At 56.1% G+C, this 12,566-nt stretch overlaps 2 protein-coding genes across 2 annotated transcripts; both read right to left on the minus strand.

Moving 5' to 3' along the window:
- Positions 1–280: 280 nt before the first annotated feature.
- Positions 281–3,587, minus strand: PRSS33 (serine protease 33). The gene is made up of 6 exons (XM_075528070.1): positions 3,578–3,587; positions 1,489–1,515; positions 1,229–1,391; positions 870–1,141; positions 555–724; positions 281–439 (listed from the first exon to the last, which is right to left on the minus strand). Exons 1-6 carry the CDS (start codon positions 3,585–3,587, stop codon positions 281–283), a joined length of 801 nt encoding a protein of 266 aa, XP_075384185.1.
- Positions 3,588–5,192: 1,605 nt separating this feature from the next.
- Positions 5,193–12,086, minus strand: LOC142422840 (testisin-like). The gene is made up of 6 exons (XM_075528072.1): positions 11,957–12,086; positions 11,833–11,859; positions 11,525–11,690; positions 7,244–7,527; positions 6,699–6,853; positions 5,193–5,432 (listed from the first exon to the last, which is right to left on the minus strand). Exons 1-6 carry the CDS (start codon positions 12,084–12,086, stop codon positions 5,193–5,195), a joined length of 1,002 nt encoding a protein of 333 aa, XP_075384187.1.
- Positions 12,087–12,566: the final 480 nt, after the last annotated feature.

Consider the following 12,566-nt stretch of genomic DNA (forward strand, 5'->3'; position numbering starts at 1 on the left):
GCACACGTGTCACCAGCTGGTGTGCCCATCTCTGGGTGCCCAGTGGCAGCTACAGCCCGAGTGAGGAGGCCATGCCAGCAAGAAGGGGAGGAGGGCGAGTGTGAGCTGCTGGGGTCACAAGGGAGATCCCCGGAGGCGGGTTGGCAGATTCAAACTTGGGGAGGCCCATATGAGGCAGGGTGGGCAGGCATATCTTAGGCCTCTCAGTCACAAGCCAGAGGGGCAAGTGAGGAGCGCCCAGGTCTGCAGAAGGGCCGGGGGTTGAAGGTCAGTTAGGGCATCAGAGGCGGAGGCGAGCCCGAATCCAGGGGCTGTAAGTGGCCACATTGGTGTAGACCCCTGGGCGGTTGGGCAGGGCACAGCCCTTGCCCCAGCTTACCACGCCTACCAGGACCCAGCGCCCAGACTGGAAGCAGGTCAGGGGTCCCCCCGAGTCACCCTGCAAGCAAAGGGGCCTCTTAGATCCCCCAGCTCTCCCTGGACTTGAGACCACACACAGTCCCAGTCGAGGCAGGGGTGCCGTGCCCGGGTTGTGCGGAGGCCGAGGGGCACACCTGGCAGGCGTCCCTGCGGCCCTCCGCATAGCCCGCACACACGTTCCCTGGCAGCACGATGCGCTCTCCGCGGGGCACGTCGCTGCCCACGTGGTAGAGGCGGTCACAGGCGCGCGAGTCCAGCAGTGGCACCCTCACTCCCTGGAGAGGTCGCCACTCCGGAAGTGGAACTAAAAAGAGAAGGCTGGGCTTGGGGTGCCCGGGAGGGGGTGGGGGACGCGGCGCAGAAGCAGGATGACAGCCCGTCTGGGTGGGGTGGGGGCTGGGGAGTGAACGAGGAGTCACGTCGGGGCGGGGACCGTGGCCATGCCTCACCTCCGGGCCGCAGGCTGCCCCATCCGGTGACCCAGCAAACCGTGCCCGAAGGCAGGCGGGCGCCGGGCGGGGGCAGGCAAACGGGCTGGACGCGGGCGTCCAGCGCCACCGGGCGGCCCAGCTGCAGCAGCGCCAGGTCGCCGCGGGCCCCGTCCTCGGAGTAGTCCGGGGGCAGCAGCACCCGGCGCACGGGCGCCGAAAGCGCTCGCGGAGAGGCGGGGTCCAGGCGCAGCGCCCCGAGGCGCACGCGGTACTCGAATGGCAGCACCGGCCTGCGAGACCCGGGAGAGGGAGACACTGTCCAGCCGCGTGCCCCCGCCCCTGCCCCGCGCGCCCCCGCCCCGAGCGCTCCCGCAGACCTGGGGAAGCAGTGCGCGGCGGTCAGCACCCACTGCGGGGCGACCAGCGAGCCTCCGCACACGTGCGCCCCGCGGTGCTGGATGCTCGCCTGCCAAGGCCACTCTCCATCCCGGGCGTCCCTGCCCCCCACGATCCGGCTGGCCACGCGGGGCTGCCCGCAGGCTGCAAGGGACAAGTGGGGGCAAGGGTGGGCGGAGGACTGGGAGGCTGTGGGCGGTGTGGGGGGCGGGGCGCCCCAGCCAGGCATCAGTTTCCTTACCTGCGGACTCTGGGTTACCCGCAGTTCCTGGAGGAGGAAGTGGGCCGGGCGGATTATGGGTTTAGTGTCAGATGTCTCGTGGGGCGTGAGAGGGCACAGATTAGGAAGGAGGGTGGCCGCACACGGAAGCAGTGACTTCATGCGAGGTTTTGTGCCCCAGTCACCTGCTTCTTTAGCCCTCCCCACAGCCCTTTGCACCAGTGGGCACAAGGAGCCTGGCGAGCCCAGGATCACTGGCAGAGAGAGTGGAGCCAAGATGAGATGCCCTAGAGTGCCCTGGGGTAGCCAGACCCAGAGAGGGGAGAAGTTGGGCTGGGTCCCTCTAACCAGGCCTCCCGGTGACTGTCCCCACTCACGCAGCATCAGGAGGAGCAGGACCTGGCAGCCAAGTACCCTCCACATTCTGTCTTCAGTGATGAGCTGGGGGCAGGTGGCACTGTCCAGGTCTGGAGCCAGCCTGCCTGGGTGGACGTCCCCAGAGCCCCTCTGGCTGCCCTTAGCCTCTGCAGCCTCCCCACCAGGGACCCGAATGAATGTGCAGTCCTGCCCCCAGTCAACCCTTCCACTGCACTCATCACATCCAGCCCCTGCCCCAGGGGGCCCCTGTGCCCCGTTCTCACCCTCTGGCCTGGTGAACTCCCCGCTGACTGGGTCAGGGGAAGGTCTGGGGGCTTAAAAGGACAGGAGTGGGCAGGCCAGGTCAGCCAAGGGGTTACTGACAGGGCCCAGGGCGTGGCTGTGGCCTCCCCAGGCCTGCCTGAAACAAAGATGCTTTCAGCAGGGACTTTGGCAACACAGGAAAGGGACGCCCAGGTGTGTGGGGCCCAGGGACGCTGCGGTCAGGCCTGAGAGCCCTGGGGAGGCTTCTTGGCAGCTCCTCCCTGATCCAGAGCCCGCTGCCAGTGTCTCCTTCTGAGCGCTATTGTTCTGGACAGGGTCTGGGCTTGGAGAAGGGAGGGAGGCCCTTTCAAAGCAGGCAGCACCCAGTTGGACCCGAGACGTGACCTTGGGGGACAGTCCAAGACCAAGGGAAGCTATCGGTGTAGGGTGAGGCCACGAGTGTTGGGAACAGGGTCAGGGACCGTGCATGGCATGCTCCCAATCCTCTCAGGTCAAATGAGCACCCTTCTGACACAGGACTGGGTAGCAGCTGCGAGCACCTGACCACAGGGGGCTAGCTGGAGGCACGGCCAGGCTCCTGATGCTTCCCTCCAGGCAGGGGCATGGGCTCAGCTTCCCCGAGACAGGAGGAGAGATATTTACAGGTGCCAGTGAGGGTGAGGGTGAGCTAAGAGTAGGCCCACAGCCCCTGAGACTTGGGGGCGGCTGGATGCCTTGTGGAGCAGGGAGCTGGGGCTCTCCAGGAGGGAACTGGGAAGAAAGGGAAAAGGCTGGAGAAGGCAGGGAGGCCTGGGGCCTTGGGTTAAGGAAACAGATTCCCACTGAGAAATCAGCCTTAGGTGGAGGTCCAAACTGGTTGGCAAATGGACATTTTAACCTCCAGGGGAGCAGAAAGTGCCTCTCTGGAAAAAGCCCTGTCCAAGCCCTGTCTCAATCCTTGGACGGAGTAGCTGAATCCATCATGGTATTCACCCCGGCCTCAGCCACATTCTCCTGGGGTGGGGGTGGGGTGGGGGCTGGCCCACTGTGAGGGAAACAGAAGGATTTCTCCCAAGTTGTCTCCCCCCAATATATGCCAACCTTAGCTGCTTGCGAATGACTATACACTTGGAGGTCATCAGAAGTAGATCAGGGTTATTCTCCCTAAGAACTGTCAGCCATCTAGACCAAGAAGACACCACTGTTTATCCCACAAGTAGGGCCCACTTCCTTCTGAGAAGGACAGTAGTTGTCTGCTTCCTTGTAGGAGACCCCAGAGAGGTCAAACTCACTCAAAGGTGACCAAGGTTAGGCCGCCATCATGAATCTAGGGTCCGCCCTTCTTGTCACATATATACCTCTAGTTCCACCCCTTCCTATCATGTGTACAGCCCTAGCTCATCCCCTTCCTGTTACGCCTATGCCTATCGTACATTCCCTTCCTATGTGCATGCCTATGGTACTGCCCCTTCCTGTGATGTGTGGTTACCTGCAATCATGCCTCCTGAAGTAGATAAAACCTTGGTTAAGGATAAACGGGCGGGGAGGAGAAGAGCCAGTCAGGATGCTATGTAGCAATGATGAAACATACAACTTCCCTGTAGTTCCTAAATACTTCTCTCCCCAACCCCATAACCCCCACTATCATGATCCCAATTCTACCTTACAAATCTGGCTAGACCAGAGGATGTACACTGGTACAGATAGGAACTGGAAACAGGAAATCCAGGACGGATGATCCCTTCAGGACCAGTGGTATGAGTGGCAACATCGGGAGGGTGGGTTGGAAAGGGGAACCGATTACAAGGATCTACATATAACCTCCTCCCTGGGGGCCGGACAACAGAAAAGTGGGTGAAGGGAGACATCGGACAGTGTAAGATATGACACCATAATAATTTGTAAATTATCAAGGGTTCATGAAGGAGTGGGGAGCAGGGAAGGAAGGGAAAAAATGAGGAGCTGATGCCAGGGGCTTGGGTGGAGAGGAGATGTTTTGAGAATGATGAAGGCAATGAATGTACAAATGTGCTTTACACAATTGATGTATGTATGGATTGTGATAAGAGTTGTATGAGCCCCTAATAAAACAATTAAAAAATAAAGAGTAAACGGGGTCTCCAGCCCCACCTGGCCTCGGCCCATGCTGTGTGCTACGCAGACCTGGCTGGTAAGATCATGGCCATCCAGGAGGTGAGCATGCTATCATGAATGTGTCAGACTTCATTACTTCAATCTCCTCTCTCTCATGCTCTCTATGACTTTATCATAATATATACATATCTTAACCGTACAATTGCACTTACTGAACCCGTGATTAGTTGTGGGGGCTGGGCCTTTCCCCCACACCACTGTCATCCTCTCAGGTATATTGTCACCCCCCCTTTTCTGATATACTCTAGGGTCATTATCCCCCACCCCCGCTGCCTCCCAAGTCATAGTGATTCGTGATTCAAAGTCCAGCCAATCAGAATCCTTGTGCCCCCACCCCAGCCGCTAGGCTCTCACACCTGGGGCCCCTGTGAGAATGCGAGGCTAGCTGGGCTGCTGGGACTGTGGCCTGGCCACCCTCTGCTCCCCAAAGTCTTCACACCTGGCTAAAGGGCACACTCACCGCCCCGTCCATCAGGAGGCGATGAGGAGCTGCTTTGCCACAAGGTGATCATGTGCTTCCTGGAATCACTGCTTAACCCATCCTCATCTCAGCCCACCTTTGGTCAGAATAGGCACTTTTGTGGGTGAGGGACCGGAGGAGCTGGGGGTCCTAGAGCGTTGTCCCTCCAGCCCCAAACCCACTCCCCTACGCCACTGCCCAGAGACCTAATCTCCACCCACAAGTCACTTTTCTGATGTAACTAACCAGAGGGCGCTGTCAGCATCAGATCCAGGGACAGAGAGGGAGGGAGGGAGGAAGGGGCAGGCTTGGCTGGGACGGGGATGGGGGAGGGAGAAGAAAAGGGGGCCGGCAAAGAACCCCCTCACACATGCTCACGTGTTTATTAGCGAGGGGGACAGAGATGACCCAGGTGAGCCCAGCAAGGGTCTGGGCCTGGGGGTTCCCAGGCCTGTGCCAGCATCGTGGGACCCATGGGGGCTTCATGGGGTCAGGCTGGGTGCAGGAACAGGGGTGCCCAGAACAGAGTGGGCGGCAGCAGCAGCAGTAACAAGAAGTCTGTCTCTGGCGGGCTCCGGCTCATTACCTTCTGGATCCAGTGGAAGTACTCGCTGACGTTGGTGTAGACGCCCGGTCGGTTGGGTTGCCCGCAGCCCACGCCCCAGCTCACCACTCCGACTTGATACCACAAGCTGTCCTCTTCGCAGACCAAGGGCCCTCCAGAGTCACCCTGGGGAACAGTGTGTATGAGCCTGGAGGCAGGGTGGGGGGCACGTGGGTGAGCACAGTGGGGATGGGGGAGGCCAGATAAAGAGGGGGATTCAGCTAGAGGCCCCCTGGGGAAGAGTGGGTGTAAGCTGTGGAGGCATCTGCACAGCTGTGGGGGCAGAGCTGTGCAGGGAGCAAACTCGCTGCAGAGACCCAGCCTCAGTTTCCGCATCTGCAACATGGGCTGGTAGTCCTTTCCCCCCGACTCCTGCCAGCCTTCACATCCACTTTGGGGGACCCCAGGGGTGGCAGGCACTTCACACGGGGGTCAGCAAGGGCAGGTGGTGCTGTTTTCCAGTAAACACTTGCAGGGAGCGGGTAGGAGGGTAGGTAGAGTGGGAGGGGCGTGGTCAGGGCCCAGAGGCCCTGTTAGGGGTGAAGGGCACTCACTCTGGCACCTTCGGCATCATCAGCATAACCCATGGGGGCTGCTGGCTGGAGTAAGACTGCCCGTGGGGGGTGGGGCAGAGGTACACCCTCAGTCAGGACTGCAGGGGTGTGGCTGAAGGACTCTCAAGGACTATCGCCTTGAGACCCCCTTGACCTAGAACCCAAACTAGCCGCCTCTGAAGCTACCTTTTAGCTAAATCACAAGCTGGTCCACAAAAGAACATCATCCCAGAGAGGTATATTATATATACTCAAATATATACCTATATCCCCCACCCCCTGCTTAAATCACCTCTATCAGACTGAACAGTGGTCCACAAAGAATTCTGAACCAAGCGGAGGTGGTGGTGGTGGTGGGGGTACGCAGACACGCCAAGCAAGCAGCAAGCAAACAAACTGCCCATTGAGTCCATGCTGACTATATCTTTTTACGGGAGTAGAAAAGCCCATCTTTCTCCCAAGGAGCAGCTGGTGGTTTTGAACTGCTAACCTTGAGGGTGGAAGCCCAGTGCATCACTGTTACACCACCAGGGCTCCTGACACGGGAACACTAGAGGCAAGGAAACCGAACCACAAGCAGAAAGAAGGGGGACATCCACACCCTCTGAGGGCAGCTGGGTTGCTGGACTCTGTGTGTGTGTGTGTGTGTGTGTGTGTGTGTGTGCGCGCGCGTGTGTGTGCATAAACTGAGACCTAGGCTGTTGGTTAAACCTTGACCGGAAACACAGTGAAAGGGATGGAAAGGAAACACATTTTCTCAGGCATATTCCGGAGGGTCGGAAAGCAAGGTGTGGCTCAGACCCAGTTGCGGGGCCGGTGCTTGGAGCAGGGTGCTCACCTTGCAGGTGTCTTTGCTGCCGTCCTCGGAACCTGCACAGATCATGTCTCCCCAGATGAAGGAACGGAAATGGGGCGTGTAGAACAGGTTGTTGCATAAGGTGCTGTTTATGATGGAGAGTTGGGCTTCCTGGAGGTTGAAAGGGGACCCCAGCACTGTGGGGGGAGTGGGGCAGGAGAAGAGAGGTGGAGGATGCCAGGCGGCCTGTGGGGACACTCACAGGCCCTGGGACACGGCTCTCGTCCCAACTTAGCACTGGAGGTGAGGGGACACTGGAGGTGGTGGTGGGCTGGACCCTGAGCAATGCTACAGAATGATTCAGGGTAGACAGGCTGGTCCAGCTACCCCTGAGACTCTGTTTTTCACTCTGAGGTCCAGAGAGTCCTGGCAGGTGGACAGAGCACAGAGGGGCAGGGAAGGGGAGGATGGGGCGGGTTGGCTGGGGCCCCCAGTGGCCTGACTAGCCCTGTGGGGACAGCTGGGGCGGAAGTAGTCAGGAAAAACAGTCCCTAACAGTGCCCCCTCCCCTTCCCTCTCAGCCTTACCTTTAGCCTCATGGACATTCCCCCAGCCTGTCACCCAGCAGTCATCCCGGTTCTGGAATTCCATGGAGGAGTTGGTGACACAGACGGGCAGGATGTGTTTCTTGTACTTGACAGGGGAAGCCAGCTTCACCAGGGCTATGTCGTAGGGTGAGTACCCTTTAAAATGGGGGTTCAGCACAATCTTCTCCACATTGTAGCGGTTGTAATGGGCCCGCAGGTTCAGTAGAGAGGGTTGGGATGTCAGCTCCCCAAACTGGATATCCCAGTTCCTGGGTTCCTGGGACCTGGCCAAGATGGGGGTACAGTTAGTTAGGAGCTTGGCAGGGTGTGTGTAGGGGTGCTCTCCATAGAACAGGGAAGGGACCTCTCAGGATCCCCACTGACTTGTCCTGTGTCTGAGAACTCTACCCCACCCTCCTTGCTCCCTCCCTAGTGAGTCCTTCCAGGGGCCAAAGAGGCCTCCTGTGGGAAGGGCAGGAGCCTAGGCAGGCCATGTCCAAATCAGAACCAGTAGGAGAACGATCCAGTCAGTCACTCAGACAGTCTCTGCCTCAAAGACATCTAAACTGGGGTGTGTTCTCCAGGGGACCCCTGTGTGGGGTGCTCCACAGACTGGAATCCTGAGGCCCCTCCCTCCCCTCCCAGGGCTTTCTCCAAATCAGGGCTGGAGGATCAAGAAGTTTGGTGAGCACAGAGGAAGCACCGAATGACACCGAAAGCACCCACAGAGGATGGAAAGAAGGACCGAAAAGAACTCATCCACAGTGGTGATAGTTAGGTTTTTATGTGCCAACATGGCATCCGTAGGGCCATATGGGTGGAGTCTAGCCTGTCAATCAAGTCACAGTCTGGTGGTGCTTCCTTGTGGGTGTGACTTCCTCATTACGAGGGTCTTGGGAACCTCCCCCCCCCCTCTGCCTTCACCTTCATGCAGTGCAGCCATGCTGAGGCGGGTGAGCCATGCTGAGACTGTGCCAGAGCCCAGGAGATGCTTCCATCGCCATTTGCTCCACAAGGGTTTTCACCCACCGGCCTATGATCTTCCTGCATCATTGCATGTGACTATCATTGCATGAGTCTGAAGAGGGATTTATGAACTAGTATCAGACTTGTGGATTTCAGTTGGACTGGGCTGGGCTGTTTTCCTTATATATAGTTACTTCTTTATATAAGCTCTTTTTATACATATATGAGTGTCCCTGGATTTGTTTCTCTAGTCAACCCAACCTAACACAACATCCACCATTTCATGAGGTAGCATATGAGCAAGAATCAATGGTACTGAAGGAAGAAGTCCAAGCTTCTTCCAACTGCAGGCATTAGTCAAAAATAAGGGTCCAGGAATTGATTGAATACCCACGGAAATATTTTAAACAAGATGATGAAGTGCTGCAAGGACTCCCCTACCTATGTTTGGAAATTTGACTAACTGGCAGGAGGGGATTCATATTTGTACCCACACGAAAGAAAGGTGATCCACACAATGCTAAAACTACAGAATAGTATCATTGACATCACATGTAAGTAAAAACCTTGCTGAACACCATCCAACAATGATTGCAGCAGTACATTGACAGGGATTCAGAAGAGGACATGGAACAAGGGATATCATTGCTGATTTCAGAAGGATCTTAGGTGAAAGTAATGAATGCCAGAATGATGCTTTATCGACCACTCAGAGGCATTTGTGTGGATCATAAGAAACTTGACTGTTTTAAGAATTGAGTTTAGTATCTGATTCTACTTTGTTTATACTGATTTTTTTCTGCTTATTGTTATTGATATAATGGTTGAAAGAAATTATGTGGGGAAGTATGAAAATAGAGAGCTTGTAAGCCCTCCTGCCTTGAGACATTAATTTGATCTTTAGATGTGTTTAGGACACAGAGAAGGCTCTGAAAAGTTAAGCCCCACCCAGTGTTTTGGAGAACTCAGGATATTTGCACTCCAAGAGACTTGCCTGGGGACAAGATGGACAGGTTGAAGATTAAGGAAAAAAGGAACTCTTTGGACTTGAAGTTTGAACTCTAGTGGTTTTTGTCAGAACCAGTAAAAAATCTGGAACCTTGAAGAAAACTCCTTTATGGGATTGAACGTTAAAGGGAGCCTGTGGGCAGGCTGAAATGCTTGCTAGGTGACCACCTGGATCCACTTGTTGAGAGGAAGTGGGAGAAATGCAGCAATAAAGAGACGGGTTGAGTTTGGACACTGACACCTGTGGACTCAGTTTACAGGAAAAAGAGGAGAAGACGAGAGTGAGTTGACTAGTCTAAAGTTCATGACCTAGCATGAGGGGGTAGTAGGCTTGTTGAGTATTTGTGAGAGCCCATTATCTAAGATAAGGTGACCAATGGACACCCTGCTGAGGCTAAGAGAGGCAGCCCACATTGAGTTGACCAGAACTCGACCAGATGAAGAGAAGGGTTTTGAGCCTGTGAACTGGTGCATATTGCTGTTGACTTTATGAATGGACTATCCTGATTTGACTTTGCTTATGGATGCTGATTTCATAAGGTTCCAACTGGAATGAAGATTCTCACGTCGAAAAATAGGATTGTCTCCTCAGAGCACTGAGTTGATGTAAGTGCACAACATAGAAATTGGATACCAAAAATTGGGGGGATAAAGGCATGAAGTGGTTGGCTTACAAACTTTCATAGGTGGATGAATATACCCCTAGGATTATAGGCTTAAGGTGTTGGTGTTACTTAACTGCAATTGTTAGGCATAGGATATTTTTGTTTTGTTCATGTATAAAATGTTACATTTAAATGAGGGTGGCAATACTGAATTGTATGCATTTTAGTGTGATTAGATAAAGATATGATTTGTTATTGTTTGTTTGAAAATTATATATGGTTACAGAGTTATCTGAGTGTCAAATTGACAAGGGGTGGTCTGGGGTAGGTATATCATTGTCATTTTGAGGATTAAGACTGTAGGGTGGAGTCTAGCTTGTCAATCAGATCAGAGCCAATGAGGCCTCTGTGTGGGCATGGCCTTCTCCTGAGAATTCTGGGAAATCCAGTACTTCCTCCTTGCAGGCGTGAGACACTTCTCTCTATCACACCCCGAGAGACAAGACACATGGACCTACCCTGATGCAACCAGACCTCTGAAGCCGGAAAAGCCACCTAGAGACCCCTGCCAGCGCTGCCATGCTTACAATGCCACTGAATCCAAAGACTTTCCACCCACTGGCCTGTGATCGTCCTGCATTTGACATCATTGCATGGGTTTTGTGAGTCTGAAGAGGACTTTATAGATTGGTATCAGACATTGGCTAATATTGGACTTATGGGCTTGGACAGGACTGGGTTGGGATGCTTTCTCAATGTTCAATTCCTCTTGTATATAAACCTCTTTCTTACACACATATGTATGTCTATGAATTTGTTTCTCTAGTCTACCCAGACGAACACAGTGTTCATGCAGAAGCTATACATGGACCAAGAGGCAGTGGCGCTAAAACACGGGACTACTTACTGCATGGTTCCAAATCAGGATAGGAGCCTGGCAGGGTTGTGAGCTCTCACAATCTGTATTCCACCCGTATTCTGAGCAATTACCATGTGCCAGTTTGTCACAGCAAGGTGGCTTGTGTATTGCTGGTATTTCAAATGCCATTTGTACCCAGTCCACAGAAGGGGGGCCCAACAGAATGCCCAAATGAGAGAACAACACTGATGACGCCTGCAAGTAAGATTTTGCAGGGTTGCACCCTCTCATTAGATTCAATCTGCATGCTGAGCAAATCATCGGAGAAGCTGGATTATATGAAGAAGACTGTGGCATCAGGATCAGAGGAAGGCTTATTAACAACCTTCAAGATAAAGAGGACACAACCCCTTGCTTGCTGAACGTGAGGAGGACCTGAAGCACTTGCCGATGGAAATCAGGGATGGCAGCCTTGGATGATAACTCTGTAATGAAGACCCAAATCCTCACGGCTGGGCCAGGAAGCAGCATCATGATACACGGAGAAAAGACTGCTTGCTCCAGATAAGCCAGGAAGCACAAGCCAGCTGGTGCTCCTTTGGTTTCCGGGGTAATGTGACACACGGGGGTGGGTGAGGACAGGGATGGTGGTCCCATCTGTTCCAAACTAAGGGGACAGTGCACAGAAAGAACTGTGTGGGAATATTCCGGAAGACACTCAATAGGATTCCCCTCTCAGGGTCCCCAGTGAGGGGGCTCAGGTGGAAGCCATGCTCTGAGGGTGCCCTGCCAGAGCCCAGACCCCTGGTGCTAGCTGTTTCCCGCCCCCCCCCACCCACTCACTTTCTGAAGCAGTGGGCCGCAGTGAGCGCCCAGAGGTGACTGAGCAGGGTGGCTCCGCAGTGGTGTGACCTGCGAAAGCGCAGACTGCCTTGCCAGGGCCACACCCCGTGCTGCGAATCCTGACCCCCCACGATGCGCGGGTGGATGTTCCGAAGTCCGCAGGGCCCTGGGGTGGACACACGGATAGACAGGCGGCTGAGCGGCGGGCGGTGCAGGGTGTGAAGGGGAAAGATGTCCCCCCCACTCCCGGGATCTCTGAGGGACACAGGGTGGCAGAGACTGGCCCCTCCTCCAGGTCCTTCACCTACTCGTGAGCATTGTCCACTTCCTGTCACCTGGGGGAGGGGAGAGGAGAGTAGTGAGCCCCTTAGGCCCCCCCAGGGGTGGCCCCACACTTAGCCCCCTCCCCCCGGAAGCATCGCCCCTGCTCACTTGAAGTCTCGAATAGTGACTCCTGGCCCTGGGGCTCTGAGGGGGCCGGAGTGGTCAGGTCCCCCGGGGCCTGCCCGCCCCCCGCCCCAAGCGCCCAGGACAGCAGCAGCCACAGCAGCAGGGCGCCCATGGCTCCTCCCCCCGACTGGCGCCGGCCCCGCCCACCCGCGCGCCGGCGCCCCCTGGCGGCCGGGCCGGACCCGCCGCTCCCCCGCCCCCACCGCCGAGGGCCCGTCCACACCCTGGGTGCCCCCTCCCAGCCACGTCCTCACTCCTCTCTGGGGCCTTGAAGCCCTTTTGGGGGCTCCAACGGGGGCTAGGTCCCCCACCCACCCCCTCCACGCCCCTGACTCTCTCTTCTCCCTCACTGGCTTCTCCGCACCCCACGGGCTCGCGGGCGCGCTGGGCTCCCACTGGGGCTGGGTTCCAACCACATGCTACCAAACCCTCTCCCTTGCTCCTCCCCGGGACCCAGGGACCCTGGCTGGTCCTCCCACCCCGTCTTCCAGGACAGGGACTTGCCCACAGCCGGGGGGGGGGGCATCAGACCCCTGAGACCACCTGGGCCCACGCTGTGTCAGCTGCCGCCAAGGAGAAGACCTAGTGGGGA

The sequence above is a fragment of the Tenrec ecaudatus genome, chromosome 12 (assembly GCF_050624435.1).
Source record: "Tenrec ecaudatus isolate mTenEca1 chromosome 12, mTenEca1.hap1, whole genome shotgun sequence".
NCBI lineage: Eukaryota > Metazoa > Chordata > Mammalia > Afrosoricida > Tenrecidae > Tenrec > Tenrec ecaudatus.